At 51.3% G+C, this 18,237-nt stretch overlaps 1 protein-coding gene across 4 annotated transcripts in view; it reads right to left on the bottom strand.

The window, feature by feature from the left end:
- LOC144944604 (caskin-1-like) overlaps nucleotides 1–18,237 on the bottom strand; it is a 405,395-nt gene that overhangs the window by 69,130 nt on the left and 318,028 nt on the right. For all 4 annotated transcript variants that reach the window (XM_078872907.1, XM_078872908.1, XM_078872911.1 and 1 more), the window contains exon 6: nucleotides 1,333–1,463. In XM_078872907.1, the coding sequence (XP_078729033.1) occupies nucleotides 1,333–1,463 (131 nt within the window). The remainder of the gene's footprint in view (nucleotides 1–1,332; nucleotides 1,464–18,237) is intronic.

Here is an 18,237-nt window from a genome sequence, read left to right as displayed (position 1 = left end):
CCACCATCACGCCTAGTTATCCATCATGCCATTACAGCCTCGACCCACTCACGCCGCTACAAAGCGACGGCCGCTAAGCTAACAGGGAGCCACTTAGCGGGCGGGAACTGAAGAACGGTGACACAACCGCAAGATGATAGCGACTTTAATACGAAACCATTACATGAACTAAACCATCATCACGCGAATTCCGGTCATTCTCGCAGCGGCTTTTAGCGAACCATCGGACAAAGACGGTCACCGCATCGTGCGCTTTCAGATGCGCTTCTGCGGCCGTCTGGAATGCTCTTAATTCCGATACTAGGAAGCCACTTGAGTTATGCACTTTTAAATCTAGATTAAAAACTAATTTCTGGAGAACTGCTTTTTGTGTTGGGTTTTCTGGCCTTCCCCCGCACCTCCGATTGGCACGGTTGGCTACGTACGGTGCAAAAAAAGCTCAACATATTAGCATGCATGCATTGAAACAGCTTTCTAAGTAGAAGATATAAATCACAGATGTGTTTGTTTTTAAACCTATTTTGGCCTAATGGGAAAAAAACAATGTTACGTTTTCCCATTATCTTGGCATCATCATTGGAACTCAGCCAGTTTGACTCATGAGAACTGCCTCATATACGATCCTCTGGAAATAATGCTATGTTCCCACGAATACGAGAAACAGACCTGGGACACAGTGGCTTAATCCAGGGATGGCTAAACGTGTCTTAATGCTGTCCCGATGCTTCTAGAACCGTGTGGTTGTATGCGCGTATGTTGAACTTCTTTCGCACCGTACGTAGCCAACAGTGCTAATCGGTGGTGTGAGCGGTTGTGTGCACTTCGTACTCCCCACTTCCTACACCCTGCCCCATCCCTTCCTTACCCTATCTATGGCCGAAGGGAAGGAATCATTCGTTTTTTTTTACCACGGTTAACCATAGTACTCTGGGTTATATTACGCGATCACAACATAGCTTCTATTACCTTTGTCATTTTTCAACGTGTTTTTCTTTTAAGGCTTCTTAAAAAATAAATAAGGCTGTCAAGTTGACCTATGGGAGAGATCTGCCATTGAGCACACCTCTCCTCATGCCCTTTAAACCCACGATGTCACAACGATTTTCCAGGGCGGCCCAGAATTAAATAAATAACTCGCGTGGCTTCCTTAAATGCGAGGCACATGACCCCCGGGGCTGGTGCGGGCTTAGCCCAGCAGGCTTGCCGTGGAAATCCGGGCCCAGATCGCCAAACCTGGGCCCGGGGCTTCCCCCTCAACCAGTGATGGCGGTGGGCACGCAGCACGACCTTGTGGAGGCCCCGCGGTTGCCCGGCGGGGGGCGTGGGCGTTACCGTATGATGTCGACGTGGCCGTTCTTGGCGGCGAGGTGCAGCGCGCTGGTGCTGTTGGGGTGGCTGGGGTCGTGGGGACGTCCCTCGAGCAGCGTGGGGCACACGTTGCTGCTCAGCAGCAGCTTCACCACCTGCGCGGGGGAGACGGGCACGGACCGTGAGGCCGGGACGGGCGGCGCCGGTAAGACGACGCTCGCCGCGTCCAGCTGCCCCCCGGGAGGCTCGGCGGTTTAACGAAGCTGCTTTGTCTTTTGCCGCGTGAAGCCCAACGAGCGGTTAGCTTGTATTTTTCCGAGGTGGCCTGGTTGCACGTGATGGCTTATCTAAGCGGCTTTAGGGCATGCGGGAATTCAGAGTAGCAGCCAAACACGGATATGAGAAAAAGGTCAGATCCGTGAACATCTACGGAAAATGAAAGTGACACGGCGTACAAATATGTCACTGGGCAAAAGCAAGGTGCATACTGCCGCATGCCTTTGATCGCCCACACCTCCAATTAGCACGGTTGGGGGCACCACGGTGGCGAGATGTTAACTACCTCGCCTGGTATCCAAGAGGTCGTGGGTTCGATCCCGACCCTGATGCCTGTATATTTGGAGTTTGCATGTTTTCCCCGTGGCTGTGTGGATTTTTCTTCGGGTCCTCCGGTTTTTCCCTCCACATTTAGACATCAACATCGCGCGTTTTTCGAGTATTTGGCTGCTATAAGTTTCCACATTATAAGCCACTTGATTGGGCTGTCATTTGTGGCCATGTTGCATCTGAAAACGAGCTTTATAGCTCAGTGGGCCTTACCTGGTAAAATAAAAAATAGTTTAGTTTGGAAAGAAGTTGAACATGCCATACATATGTGAAACTGTCAAATTTGTGAATGTCTATAGAAGATTACAGTAATGCCATCCACACATACTGTGTCAGCGGTTAATTGTTCTGGGACAATGTTAGGCAGTTGGACATGCAATGTTGTACTGCAAACGTATGCATAAAATCGAAAGTTGTTCGTCAATTCATCTGTCCATTCATCCGTCCGTTCGTCCGTTCATCACTCGGATTTAAAATGAAAAATGTCTCTTCCCAAGCACAGTCATTTTATTCTAATGACCCTGACACAATTCCAGGGGAGGAATGGTGTTGGGAGTGGAATAAGTGCAGAGGAGTGAGGGGTGGGGTAGATGGAGTCTCGGGGAAACGATCCGTGAAGATTTCATATCCAACAGAAGGCAGTAACTATTTAATTTCATGCAGTACAACCATTAGATTCTCTAGTAAAAAAATAATATAAACAATGTTCATTTCTCTAAACATTTCAGAGCCTCTAGTGCCATTTCCACATTTCCATGGTGGGGACCAGTCTTTTCAAGGGACGACCCCTGTTGGGTCCCAGGGTTTGACTCGCAATAAAATGACCGCAAGATCAATTGCGGTATACACGAACATGTACCGCCCCGTTTTGTCAATCCACCGATGGATGAGGGCCTCCCATAGCCGTGCGTGTCCCTGGGAGTTATTTGACCGTACTTCACCACGATAGATCAGTACGGGGTTGGTCGCCCACCATCCAAGCACAATGACTGGCTCAATTCGTGCTTAACTTCCAAGATGTGATTGGATGTGGGGTGCATTCTCGGTGAATTGGGTAGACGGCGATGCCCTGCGGTGTGAGCGCACCGCGGTACAGGGTTAACCAGCGGCAAAGTAAGGTTACAAATAAATGAAAGTACAAGGGTTAACAGATGATTACCACAAAAAAAATATTTGAAATTAAATAACGTAGACACGGGTTGTTTAGTCTTATTTTTGACCTTCTAGCCTACATTTAATAAAAGGGAGATGAAATGTTAATTTCTCCTCCCGGGCAAGTGTCTCTCGCGTGCGGAGAGAGGAGGGCCGGAGCACGCAATTGCTGCTGCTGTTAGTCCCCATCGTGGCCAGCATGCGGGACATCGTCAGGGCAACCACTCTGTGGCCTGGTTGAAGTGGACACCGCCCCCCCCTCCACCGAGAGTGATTTCCCACTCAGCTGAGCGTGCGGCAGCACCCACTCACATCCTATTCATTACAGGCCTGAGCTCGAGGTGGAAATTCCACGCTCTAATGGTGGGTCGAGTCTGTCCGTAGGATTTCCGCGGTTGACTTCTACCACGAAGTAGTACTAATTTAAAATTGATAAAAATAAAATAATAAAATCACGACGTTTCGGAGGCAACACAGCAAATCTGGCTGCTGCAGCAAATCTGGCTGTGACGGTCCCACCTGATGACGGAGACTTGTGTTGCCTCCGAAACGTCGTGATTTTATTATTTTATTTTTATAAATTTTAATTTAATTTTTTACCTACGTGACTTTACCGAAAAAACTAAGAGTATGAATCCTTGCAGTCACGAAAGCTTCAAATCTAAAATGGTACTAATTTGATCGGCCCCCGAGCGATGTCATGAAAGGTTGAATCAGTTCTCAGCCCCGCCGTCGCCCTCCCCCAATGATTGCAAGCCAGACACTCTACCACCGAACCACCCGGCTGGCTTGACATACCATCACAGGGCACTTGGGGATGATGGCCAGGTAATAATCTTTAAGCAACTTAGGTAAGACCATTGGTACCTCATTTGCCAGTAAAAAATATGATAATTGGTTTTTACCCTCTTATCTGGCAACAAAACTGACACCTTTTTTACGAGGAGTCATGTTTGCATAGACCACAATACCTGCAGTCATAATGCAAACAAAAAACATAACTCTGATAATGTATGCACTGTCCTTGAAGACTAGGCTCTAAGGAAAGCTGTCTCGGGTGTGGACCAATCAACTTCAAGGACAGTGCATACATTATCAGAGTTATGTTTTTTGTTAGCATTATGACTGCAGGTATTGTGGTCTATGCAAACATGACTCCTCGTAAAAAAGGTGTCAGTTTTGTTGCCAGATAAAAGGGTAAAAAAACAATTATCAACTTAGGTGAGGTGCAGATGCACGGGAATTGAACCCAGGTAGCCTGCAGGTGAGGAGTGCTACTTCAGATTGTACTATCCACTGAAATACTAACACACTACCGCTCCCCATGCGCACATGCCCAAGCATACATTCATGCGCAGTAAAAAAAAAGATAATAATAAAAAGGTCTTCAAGCCGAGCCAGTATAAAATCAATCCAACGCAGCGGAATATTCAATATCGAGAGCAATTTAGTGCATTATTTCTCATTACTCGAGTGTGGTAATGATGAGTGTGTAATTTCTCCGTCGGTGAAAATAACGAATTTGTTAGCTCGTTCGTATTCGGGTGACTGCATGAAAGGACCTTCAGAAAATGTTAAATTAAATTTTCATTCAGTTGGGTTTCCCATATTCGTAAGACACTTTCTCAGGTCACCGAGGCATGTACGGAATAGATACGCAGTCCGTTAATAATACAAGGAGATCCTTCACGCTTGCTCATAACCCCGAGGAGATGTAGTCCTCGCGGTCACACGGGAAGAAAAAAAAAAAGCTTTCCAACAGTCACACGGCACGAAAATTATTCAATAGTGCCGAAAGAAAATAATTTACAAACGTCGCCACCTGTCAAACTATTACTCGTGTGAGGCTTCACAAAGCAGCGATTGTACGTCGCTAGACATGCATACGTTGAGTTCGACTATGTCCAAAATCAGCTTGCTCCTGCCCGATTGTTAAAGACTGACCCTCCCTAAAAACAAAGTCTGGAGACTCGGCGAGGTTTTGCTTACGTTAAATAAAGGAATGATCATTACCCCCGTGCCATGAAGGGAACGTTAAAGACTCTGAATTTATTTGCAGGGCTCGGGCAATCTGATGGCCAACATTCTGCTTCATGTGAAGTGGAAGCACAAGCAAATGTCGCGCAATTAAGAAAAATATTTAGAAAACAGGGATTCTTTTTACGTGCTTTCCAAGATAAAGGCTCTCTGTTGTGTTTAGCAATTGGCTAAGGTACATCATGACGAATAGGCAATTGGCTAATGGGCAATTGGCATGGATATAAGGAATAAATGAACGTGAATTATATCGGTTCCTTTGTAGTACGGAGCGAAGAGAGCTTTTTTTTTGCTCTGCCACTTTGAAACTCCCTCCTGCTGAATTATTGACATTTGTTTTGTACGCAAAGTGATAATAAAGCAAAGCGAGCGAGCACACGCGAAGCGAGAGCGCCTGCGAACGTGCCCGCAGCCCGGAGTTTCTAATCGCGATTTGATTGTAATCAAAACTCACGACGCCTCGGCTGGGTGCTCGGGGAAGAGGGAGCGAGGGGGGGGGCAGCGGGGGTGGTGAGGGGGGGCGAAGTAAAAACCGTCGTGCGCCTCGCAAACTATCGCTGTCAGAACGGAGTCCTAATGAGGGAACAGCGAGCGTGCGTTGTTCATCAATTCGCACACCAATTTGTGCGTTCGCTCAACAGGCAAAGGGCAAAGTAAATAAAAAAACACACCCACGCTTGTTCTGTTGCGCTGATTTTGCCCACAACTGTTACTTACACTCTGCCAGGTTAAGGTTTTTTTCATGCATGTGTAGACATGTAATATGTATATTTCGAGGCAAGCGAGCGGTATCATTCAGCTACGCGCGGGGAACGGTGCTGAATGCACAAATTTGTTTCAATTATTCAGCGTAGCCTGGCTTGGTTAATAACTTATTACAGCATCATATTTGAATGTTAGAAAAAAAATATATACACATGGATTGATGTGCGCGGTGCCACAGTGTTTCGCGCGCGGGGCTATGAACCCGGCGAATGGCACGAGTGATATTCCTCAACTGGCCCTGCCCACCCCTGTGCTGCCCGACCTTCACCAAACCCTTGCCAACGGCCGAATGGCTCTCTTCACGGCGTTTTCCCATCGCGGATCGTCTGACGCCGGACACGCGTGCCACGTTCAGAATGAGCCAGGTGACATTGCGATTAACCCTGCCAAGAGCCAATGTTCACGCTATTTCTGTCCGGTCATATACGTCTTCATCATTAGCATCATCGTCAGTCCAACGCTGCACTGCACCTCATTTCGACGTCCCCCAATTGACCGTCGTCTCCCGCGACGCGATTAAATTCCAACGTGCATTTACAGAGCATCCAAATGCGACGGCTTCTCTGGAGACCAAAAACAGCGGGCCGTGCACAGTCCACGGCTGCCCTTAATGGATATTATTGAGAGAAGAAGCAGTCAGTCACAGGGAAGACGTTTCCTGAAGCTGAACTTGGAGAAAGGGGGCAGCGAGGTCAAGGCACAGATTGCCAGTGGAAGGCAGCGCCAGACAGAATCGGAACACATTCCTGCGGAGGGAGCTGGTAGGAACGTTGGGTTGCTCGGTCAATGGCCAGGGTCAACGGCGGCGTGGTGTATTCCGCAAATATGCCCGTCTGTGAGGGCGGGCACAAGCCGGCGTGAGTAGGTTAAACGTTGAGTTTTATAAGGGCACCACGGGGTGACCAGCCCCTCCCCTCCCACCAAGCCCCACCCCTCCCACCCGCCACCCAGTCCCACCCACCCACCCTCCCCACCCAGCCCCTCCCCACCCTCCCCACCCGGGTCGCTGGGACTGGAGAAAGCATCTCCTGTCTGGGTTCGTCCTTTTATATGGAGACGATGCCTCATCCTGATTTGATCAATCTCTTTTTTTTCCTTTCCTTTTTTCCAAGTAAGACCCACACACGGACACATCGTACAACCCGACTACGAAAAACTTGGCAGGATCCTTCTGAAAAAGTCTTGAGACTCAGCGAGGCTTTCCTGGGTAAACAAGTGTATGAATTCTAGATTTGAAACTTTCGTGACTGCAAGGAATCATATTCTTAGGTTTTTGTTCGTGACTTTACCGAAAAAACCTAAGAATATAAGTGTATGAATAATAATCTGGTGAATGCAGGAAACATGTCTATTACGTCATTATCTTTAAGCATTTTAAAATACAGAACTGTAGACCATCATTAGTGTACGTTAGTTGTAACGTTGTTATCCGTTATTGAATGTACAATCACTTCGTCAGGTCCTTCGCAAAATCTTTCTTAGTGTTGAAACTAAACTTAAACTAAACAATTTTTTAATTTTACCAGGTAAGGCCCACTGAGCTGTATAGCTCTTTTTCAGGAGCAACCTGGCCGCAAGTGATAGCTCAACGAAGTGGCTTACCACATAGATGTGTATCGCAGCCAAATACTTTAAAACGCATGTTTATAAATGCGGAGGGAAAAACTGGAGGACTCGGAGAAAAATCCACACGACCACGGGAAGAGAGAGAGAGACATGCAAATATACAGCAGGCGTCAGGGTCGGAATCGAACCCACGACCTCCTGAATACCAGGCGAGGTAGTTAACATCTCGCCACCGTAACATCTCGAACGCAACATCCAGGCTTCACTTGACAGCCGTGCAGAAGCACGTGTGCGGATTTTCCGTTTGCTCCGAGTGTACGGAGGGTGAAAATAATTTCATGTGGACAAGATTTGCCTCGTTAGAGGGAGAAAAAACGTCGATTTACACTTTGGCTCTGTATCCCAGACTTCCCCGCGTTCTCGGCTTCCAAATTGCCCCAATTTGGTGAGATTGTGGCGTTATATCGCCTGGCAGTGGTGTCATTAAAGCGAGGCTCGTTATGTGTGGCACATTACTGGGGGGTGGCAGCGGTGCAGTGGTTAGTCAAGTGCCCCTATGAATTACGGTTACCTGTGTTTGATTCACGGCCATGGCTAACGTCAGCTACGAGCGATATCTAAACCGGTCCTGGGCCCCCTGTTTAACCCATTGGGGCACTAAGCAGTAGGGCGAAGTATGGTCAAACAATCCCCATGGACTCATGCTGCGTGGGAAAGCCTTCGTCCAACAGTGCATTGACAAATGGCTGAAAATATGTTATGTATTATTAATTACATTACAAATTCAAGGCCATCAGGGATGCAACGACCTATTTCAACGGGGGTACGGCAAGATACGACTATGCCCGCCCCCTCCCTTCTCCCGACTCACTTTTACTAAAATAGTTACGGATGTTTTATACCCGTGTAATGCGGGCGTAAGCGACCTTCCGGAGGTGACGTCACGGGGGGTGGAGTCATGTGACGTGGGGGTAAGGTTCGGGGCTTTAAGCGGGTAAACCGGAAGGGGAAGGTAGTCGGGGTGTGAGCGGAAAAGAGTGAGGCCACGCGGGCAAGTGTGGAGAGGGGGGGCGCCGACGGCGATCGGGAGCCAACCCCGAAGATAAGAGGAAGCTGCGGAGTGGTGTGCAGCTGGGGAGGAGACAGCCAGGAGGGCTGCGTGTTAGAGGCAGCGGTGTGGCTGCCAGGAGGAGCTGCGGAGAGAGAGAGAGAGGGGGCTGCTTGTTAGAGGCAGCGGTGTGGCTGCCAGGAGGAGCTGCGGAGAGAGAGAGAGAGAGAGCAAGAAGCTGTGAGAGCTGCGGAGGGAGAAGAGCAGCAGAGAGTACAGCCAAGGGGGGCTGTGTGAGAGAAACAGCAGCGGAGCTGCTGTTGTGGATCGGGCCGACATTGGAGTCAGCACCGTGGAGAAGCTACAGAGTAAAGACAGCCGTGTGGGTGTACAGCACGAACCGAATAATAAAGGACACTGAGCCAGACATCGTGGTCCAGTCGTTTATTACACTGGTGTCGGAAGTGCAACGGCATGTCGAAACAAGTGAGGAAGAAAGTTAATCCGGCGCCTGCATCGGCTTCTTCGTCCGACGACGACGAACTCCCTCCAACCGCGGATCCTGTTGGGGTGGTGGAGGAGAGCCCGGCTGAGGAGACCACGGGAACGGGAGTGGAGGATGTTGGCGCGGTGGCGGGTCCGTCGACATCATCAGACGCGGATCAACGATGGCAAGCGATGGCGGTACAACTGGAGGCACTTAAGGACGTCCTGGCGCATCTATGCCATCTCGTCGCGCCAGGGACGATGGATGATGCAAGTGGTGCTCCGCGGGCCGCCACGTTGCCTGTCCTGCCGCCGCCATTGCCCACGCGGCAAGAGGCCGCCATTTTGCGCGCTCCGTGGCGCCAAACCGCCATCTTGGCCACGCCGCGGGCCGACGCCATTTTGAATTTGCCATCACAACCACCACCATTGGAAGACGGCGGGAAGAGGAGTCGGAGTCGCCACCTTACAACAGTTAAAGAATTTTCCGTCGGTGGGGACTGGAGCGCGTTCGCCTGCCGCTTCTTGGCGGCGGTACGCACAGCAAGATGGACCGATGCGGAGGCTTTGGAGGTGTTGCCGACTCTCCTGGACGACGAATCTGTCCGATTCTTCCGTTCCATAGCGACCGATAAGAAGGCAACTTTATGTGGTGTTTTTCAAGAAATGGCCGATGCTTATGAGCCACCAGATGATGCGCATCGGCGATTCGCTCAACGACAACGAGCACCAGAGGAGTCGCCCGTGGCGTTCAGGGGTGCGGTGCTGGAGCTGGCCATGGCAGCTTATCCTGAGACGCCACAGGACCTGCTGGAGCCTCTCATATTAGGGAAAATGTTGGAGCTGTCTCGGGATCTAGGGATCCCCATGCCTGTGTGTGGGCATGAGAAGCTAACTTCCCGGATGGCTGCTAAGTGTCTCGATGCGCAATTCAACCTCCGTCGCTGGAAACAAGTGACGGCGTGGACGGGGGAGCCCGTCAAAGAAGAGGAGGCGCTGGGGTGGAACCCTGCGCAGGCCGTCTATGTTCCGGATGACCGGGGCCCTCAACAACTGACGGCCGCCTCCGCTCCATGGACGGGACGCGGCGGGCCGAGACCGCGCGCGGTGCTACCAGAACGGGGCCGTCAGGAGGCGAGGCCTGCGCTTCGGCGCAACGAGGCCGAATGTTTCCGCTGCGGGCGTAGGGGCCACTACGCCAGAGACTGCTGGGCCCGCTTCCCGGCTTCGCCGCAGCAGGAGGCCTCGGCACCGGTCAAGTCGGCTAAAGATCCTCCGAAACAGGCATGTCGGCACGCACCAGACACTCGGCAAGGCTTTCCACCTCACCCACCACCTGTGTTGCGCGATCCTATTGTTGTTGTTAAAGAAAGGCCATCGACGGGGCCTTGTCATTCAGTTACGCAGTGGCGCAAATTGGCACGGAGAGTTGTCGCGGCCGCTACGGGTTCGTCCACTGTACCGGGGTCCATACAAGGTGTGGACGTGCGCATTTTGGTCGACTCGGGCGCGTCTGCGACTATTATATCGGATGTCATTTTCCATCTGTTGGGCATTCCGTCGCGGGCTGTGCGTCCGGTTTATGGGTCGTGCGTCGCTGCGAACGGGGGTAGCATGGGTATCGTGGGTCAGGTGGATGCTAAGATATCTATTGGGGATGTGTCGGCCTCGGGTGTTGTGTTGATATCGAGATCTTTGGCGGTTCCTTGTTTGTTAGGCACCGATTTTTTGGCTAAGATGCCCATTTTGATCAAAATCAATGAGAATTGTATTGAACTGCCGGGGGGCCGTCAAATCTCGTTTCTGCCGTCGCCCTGGGGGCGACCTGCTTCGGCCGTACAAGTGCAGGCGCTGTCCGTCGCATCTGTGGACATCCCACCTGGTACACAGATGCTTATACCCTTGCGGTATCGGAAGCCCCTGCCTGATCGGCTAGGAGCAGTAGGGGTCTTGTTGTCACCGTCCGCCACGATAACAACCGGGTTGGCGTTAGTGGGGGCACAGACCATCGTCCGGCCGGATCAATTACCGTTTTTACAGGTGCTTAATGCGGGGGGAGAAAACGTCCGTGTCCCGGCCGGTACGGTTGTGGCACATGCCACTACGGCGTTTGCGACCCATGATTGTCCACATAGCCGGGGAGTTGTTGCTGGGGTTTCCGAGCCAAGGAGTTCGGATGATCGTTGGGTTGCTCAATTATGTGACGAAAATTCTTCCCTGTCCATGGAGCAACGTGGTGCGCTGCGTAAATTGTTGTTGACATATTCCGACGTGTTCAGCTCCGATGATTTGGATTTGGGCCGCACTTCCTTGCTTTACCATCACATTGAGACGGGCGATGCTGCCCCTATTCGATTAAATTCGCATCGGATGAGTCCTGCGGAGCGAGAACACGTACGGGGGGCAGTGGAAGACATGTTGGCTGCGGACATTATATCGCCATCTAACAGCCCATGGGGCGCTCCAGTCGTCTTGGTTAAGAAGAAGGATGGCAAATTGCGATTTTGTGTTGATTTCCGCAAATTGAATAAGATATCGGTGGCAGATGCGTACCCCCTGCCGCGTATGGATGACTCCCTCGACGCATTGTCGGGGGCTAAGTTCTTTTCCACACTGGACCTCTCTTCGGGATTTTGGCAGCTTCCCCTTGACGAGTCCTCACGGGAGAAAACCGCATTCCGTACGCCGCAGGGGTTATTTCAATTCAACTGTCTCCCGATGGGATTGAATGCGGCCCCTGCTACATTTCAAAGATTGATGGAGCTCGTTTTGACGGGGTTGCAGTGGGAGACATGTCTTATATATTTGGACGATATCATTGTCTTCAGCCGCACATTCGATGAACATTTGACGCGGCTGGAGACAGTGTTCACGAGGATGCGTTCTGCCAAATTGAAATTCAAACCAAAGAAATGTCACCTACTGCAACGGTCCGTCCGCTATTTGGGGCACATTGTGAGCGCTGAGGGAGTGTCCACGGATCCGGAAAAGACGGCGTGCGTCCGGGATTGGCCGACTCCGGCCACCGTGGGGGATGTTCGGCGGTTTTTGGGATTTGCCTCGTATTACCGAAGATTCGTGCCGGGTTTTGCGACGATTGCGAGGCCTTTGCATCTCCTTACGGGTAAAGGACGGAAGTTTGTTTGGGGACAGCCGGAGGAGGCGGCCTTTCGGAGTCTGCGTGATCTATTGGCCACGGCCCCAACATTGGATTATCCCGATTTCGATCACCCATTCATTCTTGATACGGACGCGAGTGACACAGGTATTGGGGCGGTGTTATCACAGTCTAAAGGGGGTGTAGAGCGTGTCGTGGCGTATGGTAGCCGAGTCTTGTCTCCTGCGGAAACCCGCTACTGTGTCACTCGCAGAGAACTATTGGCGGTTGTTTTTTTCCTACGGCAATTTCGACCATACCTCTACGGTCGTTCTTTTATTGTGCGTACGGATCATGCGGCCTTGCAATATGCCCTTAAAATTGACCAGCCATCCGGACAGTTGGCACGTTGGTTGGACACGCTACAGGAATTTTCCTTCCAAATTCAACATCGGAAGGGAGTGCGCCATGCGAACGCTGACGCACTTTCCAGATTACCGCGGCGCGCCCCTTGTAAATGTGAGTCGGGGACGCATAGGTGTTCGCCGATTCCAAACCCCCCTCAGCCGCTCACGTTGGCCGTCGAGAAGTCGGACACTCCGATGGAACCGGGACCGGCTGACGGGGTTTTGAATCTGCCGCGGTCTGTCTGGATCCGGGAACAGATGATGGATGAGTCATTGGTGTCCTTGCGGAAGCGGTCTGCTAAGGACGATGGGAGTCCGAGTACGGCTGTGGGGCCGCAAACCGCTCTCCGAGATGGTCTGCTTATGTGGCGGGAGGGGTTCCAGGAACGTTGGCGCCTGGTGGTACCAACGTCCTTGCGGTTCGAGTTGATTAGAACCCTCCATTGTGACACTCTCTTACATTTAGGGGTGCAGAAGACCTTGTTGACGTTGCAACGTCATTATTTTTGGCACGGCATGGCGACAGATGTCGTAGGGCACGTGCGCGCGTGCCCTGCGTGTGCACAACGTAAGCCGCCGAAACATCCTTACGTGCCGCCTCTCCAGTCGATTCAGGTGTCTCGAGTCAATGAATTGGTGGCACTGGACATATTGGGACCTTTTCCACCATCGGCGAGGGGTAATAAATATTTGCTGGTAGGGGTTGAGTACCTCTCCCGTTGGCCGATGGCCTGGCCGTTGCCCGATCAGTCGGCCGCGGCCATTACCGACGCCTTTTTGTTTGGGTATATTATGGATAAGGGGGCGCCTGAGAGACTCCTCACGGACCAGGGCAGGAATTTCTCTTCTAAATTATTGGCGGAAGTGTGCGCGGGCCTTGGGACTAAGAAAGTACGGACATCCCCATACCATCCGCAGACGGATGGTATGGTTGAACGGCTGAACAGGACATTGTCTGCCATGCTTTGCCACACCGTGAGTGAACAACAATCAGATTGGGATCTGCACATCCCCGGGGTGCTTTCGGCGTACAGGATGACGCCTCATGCGGCTACAGGATATTCGCCGTTTTACCTTATGTATGGTCGGGAAAACGTGCCGCCGGTGGATGTGCAATTGGGAACTGGGGTGAAGGGACCTCGTAAACCACTTCCTGAATACATTCAGGACACGGTTCGCCGAGTCACGGAGGCGCGGGAGAATGCCCGCGTGGCTACGGCCAAAGCCCAGGCCCGGAACGAGCGATATGCGCGACGGTCTGAGGGGGAGTGCCCTTGGAAGGTTGGGGACCTAGCCTGGCTTCATTGTCCACAGGTACGTCCGGGGACCTCGCCGAAATTGCACAAACCCTGGCATGGTCCCGTACGCCTCATTGCGGTTCCCAACCCACAGACAGCACGCGTCCAGATTGGGTCTCGTCGCTGGGTTGTGCATACGTCGCGCTTGAAACCATATGTTGCTCCCTTACATGATGCGTCATCCCCCAATGTTGCCTTGCCGGGGTCTGTTGCTGCTGACTCTCCCCTGCCTGCGTCCATTGATCTCGCTGGAGCGCCTGTCGTACCTGTTCCAGACAGGCCGGCCGTGACATTGCGGGGGACGAGGGGCCCTGCTCGGAGGACGCCTGCCAGGTCTGCGGGACCTTCGAGCCCTGCAGCCCTTCCGACCCAGCTGCGGGCACGGTCACAGGACAAGCCCAAGACTAACTCTTTAGGGACACGGGACGTCGGTGGACTTCCAGCTGCGACAGGGGGATTACCCCCTGTCATTCCTCGACTTTCATCGCGTTCCCGTTCTGCGAGTGGGCCGCCGACCGTCCGGGACGGGCCGGCGACCCGCACACGTTCCAAATCGCTTACGTTTCGTTGATTGTTGCTGTCTTGTTATTTTTTTCTTACAGTTGTATTTATTGCATGCTTTTGTACGATCGTTGATGTTCATTGCGTTGTTGTTGTTCTTGTTGTTACATTATATGCTTAGTGTCCTTTAGGGGGGGAAGCTCGGTTCGCCGCATTACGATTTGCTATTGGTCAGCCGAGGTCGGCTGGGATTTTTCTACGGGGGAGGGTGGTGTAATGCGGGCGTAAGCGACCTTCCGGAGGTGACGTCACGGGGGGTGGAGTCATGTGACGTGGGGGTAAGGTTCGGGGCTTTAAGCGGGTAAACCGGAAGGGGAAGGTAGTCGGGGTGTGAGCGGAAAAGAGTGAGGCCACGCGGGCAAGTGTGGAGAGGGGGGGCGCCGACGGCGATCGGGAGCCAACCCCGAAGATAAGAGGAAGCTGCGGAGTGGTGTGCAGCTGGGGAGGAGACAGCCAGGAGGGCTGCGTGTTAGAGGCAGCGGTGTGGCTGCCAGGAGGAGCTGCGGAGAGAGAGAGAGAGGGGGCTGCTTGTTAGAGGCAGCGGTGTGGCTGCCAGGAGGAGCTGCGGAGAGAGAGAGAGAGAGAGCAAGAAGCTGTGAGAGCTGCGGAGGGAGAAGAGCAGCAGAGAGTACAGCCAAGGGGGGCTGTGTGAGAGAAACAGCAGCGGAGCTGCTGTTGTGGATCGGGCCGACATTGGAGTCAGCACCGTGGAGAAGCTACAGAGTAAAGACAGCCGTGTGGGTGTACAGCACGAACCGAATAATAAAGGACACTGAGCCAGACATCGTGGTCCAGTCGTTTATTACACCCGTATAGAATAATACGTAGGCTATAACTATGTATTATTGTTATTTTTTTCCTGAAGATTGTTTTACTTGTTTATCTGTGGATTCGGGGGCCCCGCTGGTGGCCGACTGGGCCCCCTGCGTGTCACATAACGCTGCTGCCACATACCCACCCCCAATAGCTGAGCCCCTGACGGCCGCGAATTCTGTAAAGCCGATGCCCCTTTTGCAAGTCCAGATTCAAGACCCTCCTCTTCTCCTCTGTCTTTGACTCTTGGGAAAGAAAAAAAACCACCCCCACTATATATGCCTCTTCTATCCCAATCAATGGCGGAGCCAGGATTTTCAGGTAGAGGGGGGGCAACCCCTCCAGCAATAAAAAATGATAGGAGTTGTTAGTCAGTTAGGACCTTTGATTTTTATTCGACGCGTGTGCGGCGATGGCGCAGCCGTCGATCGAGGGTTGAATTCGAACCGCGTTGTGTGATCGGCATCGCGCTCGCTGAAAGCGAATGCCCTCAGGTAAGTTGTGTTCTGTATACGCAACTGTGCACAATTCTGTGAGTCACTTATAACTGCTTTGCCATTACTTATTGCCAATAATAGAGTCCCTGGCACGTAACAATATGCTACACAGTGGCAGTGGGGGTCGCAAAATGCCGATTTATTACTAATAAACCCCAATGATCCGATCGAAATTAGGGATTTCGATCGGATCATTGGGGATGCACGTGCCCCCCCCCCCTCCCACTGGCTCCGCCAATGATCTCAATAATGTCCCACTATTCTGTGCGCTCTCTTGACAGATGTGTGGCTGAGGGGTGGAGGGCGCCTTTAATGAAACTCGGGGAAAACCGCCCCTACACATCAAGTCTAGAATCCCGAGCCATTGGTTACAGCGGCATAGCAGCCACGGATCATATCCACAGAAGCACTCCGACTAACTAACTATTAACTTTTTGTTTATTTTACCAGGTAAGGCCCACTGAGCTATGTAGCTCTTTTTCAGAAGCGACCTGGCCACAAATGATAGCTCAACGAAGTGGCTTACCACGTGGACATTTAACACATGTTGATTCTAAATGTGGAGGGCAAAACCGTAGGACCTGGAGAAATATCCAAGCACTCACGGGGAGAACATGCAAACCCCCAATATACAGCAGGCGTCAGGTTCGGGATTGACCTCTTGTAGACCAGGCGAGGGAGTTAACATCTCACCACTGCGGCGCCCACACGTCTAGGGTATGCGCGTCTCTGCTCGTCAGGCAAGGGCACCATGATGTGAAATGTGGCACGTGGCGGTGGGAGCCGCACGTTGCTGGAGCTTTGCTCGGCACTCGGCCCACGGGGTGCGAACGTGAAACCCATCATGGCGTTGCACTCCCCTCGAGCCTCCAGCCGGTACTTGAGAGGGAAATTTGCTATTTCATGGAAGGGAATGGATTTCAACTGACACACGTCTTGGCTTTGATAATCCCCTTCACAAACACTGGTGGAACCATCAACCGCATCAGAACATCAACAGGCCGATGTGCACATCTCCTTCATGAATGGACAATTAAAATAAAGCCACAGTATTGCGATTGTGGCCATGATATCCAAACTGTGGACCATATAGCAAGCTCATAGAGACCCATAGATATACATTAAAGACAAATCACAACAGTGTGATCCTAGACATGCAACCCAAACTATAGTAAGGCACTGTAATATGCACTCCTTCAAAGGAGGATTAGCCAAACCACATTAACTCTATATTCTTAGGTTTTTTCGGTAAAGTCACGTAGGTAAAACATCAAAATTAATGAAAATAAAATAAAATAAAAACAAAAATCACGACGTTTCGGAGGCAACACAAGTCTCCGTCATCAGGTGGGTCCGTCACAGCCGAATTAGCTGCATCACTTGATGAATTAGCTGCATCACTTGATGCAGCTAATTCGGCTGTGACGGTCCCACCTGATGACGGAGACTTGTGTTGCCTCCGAAACGTCGTGATTTTTGTTTTTATTTTATTTTATTTTCATTAATTTTGATGTTTTACCTACGTGACTTTACCGAAAAAACCTAAGAATATGATGCCTTGTAGTCACGAAAGCTTCAAATCTACACATTAACTCTCTCCTGAAGACCTCCTGTCACGGTTAGCAGAATCCAGCAATGGCATTTAGCTCCGGAGCATATTGCCATCGTGAATAAGAGTAGACAGAATAGAATGCTCCTTTTTAAATATAAGCAATCAAAAAACGACACTCGATTGTTTCTGTTGTTGTTAAAAGCACGTTCCTTCAACAGAACCTCCCTCACGACGAGCGGAGGTCCCCCGAGACCGTTCACGATTGATAACAATCAACGGGGGCACACTTGCCTGATCTATAAGTGCGACATTAATTGGAGAGGTTCGCAATGCCGCGCCTCCCGGAGGGGGACCTTCAAAATAAGCGGCAGCAGGGCACACACGAGGCCAATCCTATATCCGTGCACGCCGGCGTCTAAATGGACAACTTTCCATTTCAGCCGGCGAGCGGAGGGTCAGGGGAGAGCCCCGTTGCAAGTCGGGGGCGGCGAGCGAGAGTGGACATTTTCAGAAGAAGAAAAAAGGAAGCTGCCCCTTAATCTTCGTCCCCCTCAACCCCCCCCATCCCCCAGTTTTTTTTTTGGATGGCGCCGCCGCGATTCTAAACCGGCACCCAAACCCGGGCGGCTAAAAAAATAGACACGCTCAAGGCCGGCGGTCGTTTTTCGCAGGCGAGGCTCGTTTTTTTTTTTACCGCGCGCAACCTTCACACTCCGGTGCCTTCAATGGGGGATTGATCGACGTCGCTTTAAAACATCCCACTGCCCGATAAGCGAAGCGAGTCAATTAAAAGAGGAGGCCTTGTGAGGTCACATTGCTTTGACGCAGATCCAGCGGGCAAAATGCTCTCGCACAGAGCTTTAATTTCCAGCTGTTGAATAAAAAAAAGCAAGCAGCGACTCGTCGCAAATAGCGTGCGAAGACGAACGTCAATTAGAAATTAAATTTGTCATCAATTTACTCTTTTAAATTCGCTCCTAGATGAGCTGCCCTCCAAATTGCTGTGTTTTATACATTTAACATTTAACAGGGATGAAAGAATGC

The sequence above is a fragment of the Lampetra fluviatilis genome, chromosome 35, assembly GCF_964198595.1.
Source record: "Lampetra fluviatilis chromosome 35, kcLamFluv1.1, whole genome shotgun sequence".
Taxonomy (NCBI): Eukaryota; Metazoa; Chordata; class Hyperoartia; order Petromyzontiformes; family Petromyzontidae; genus Lampetra; species Lampetra fluviatilis.
This window is presented reverse-complemented; position numbering and strand designations above follow the sequence as displayed.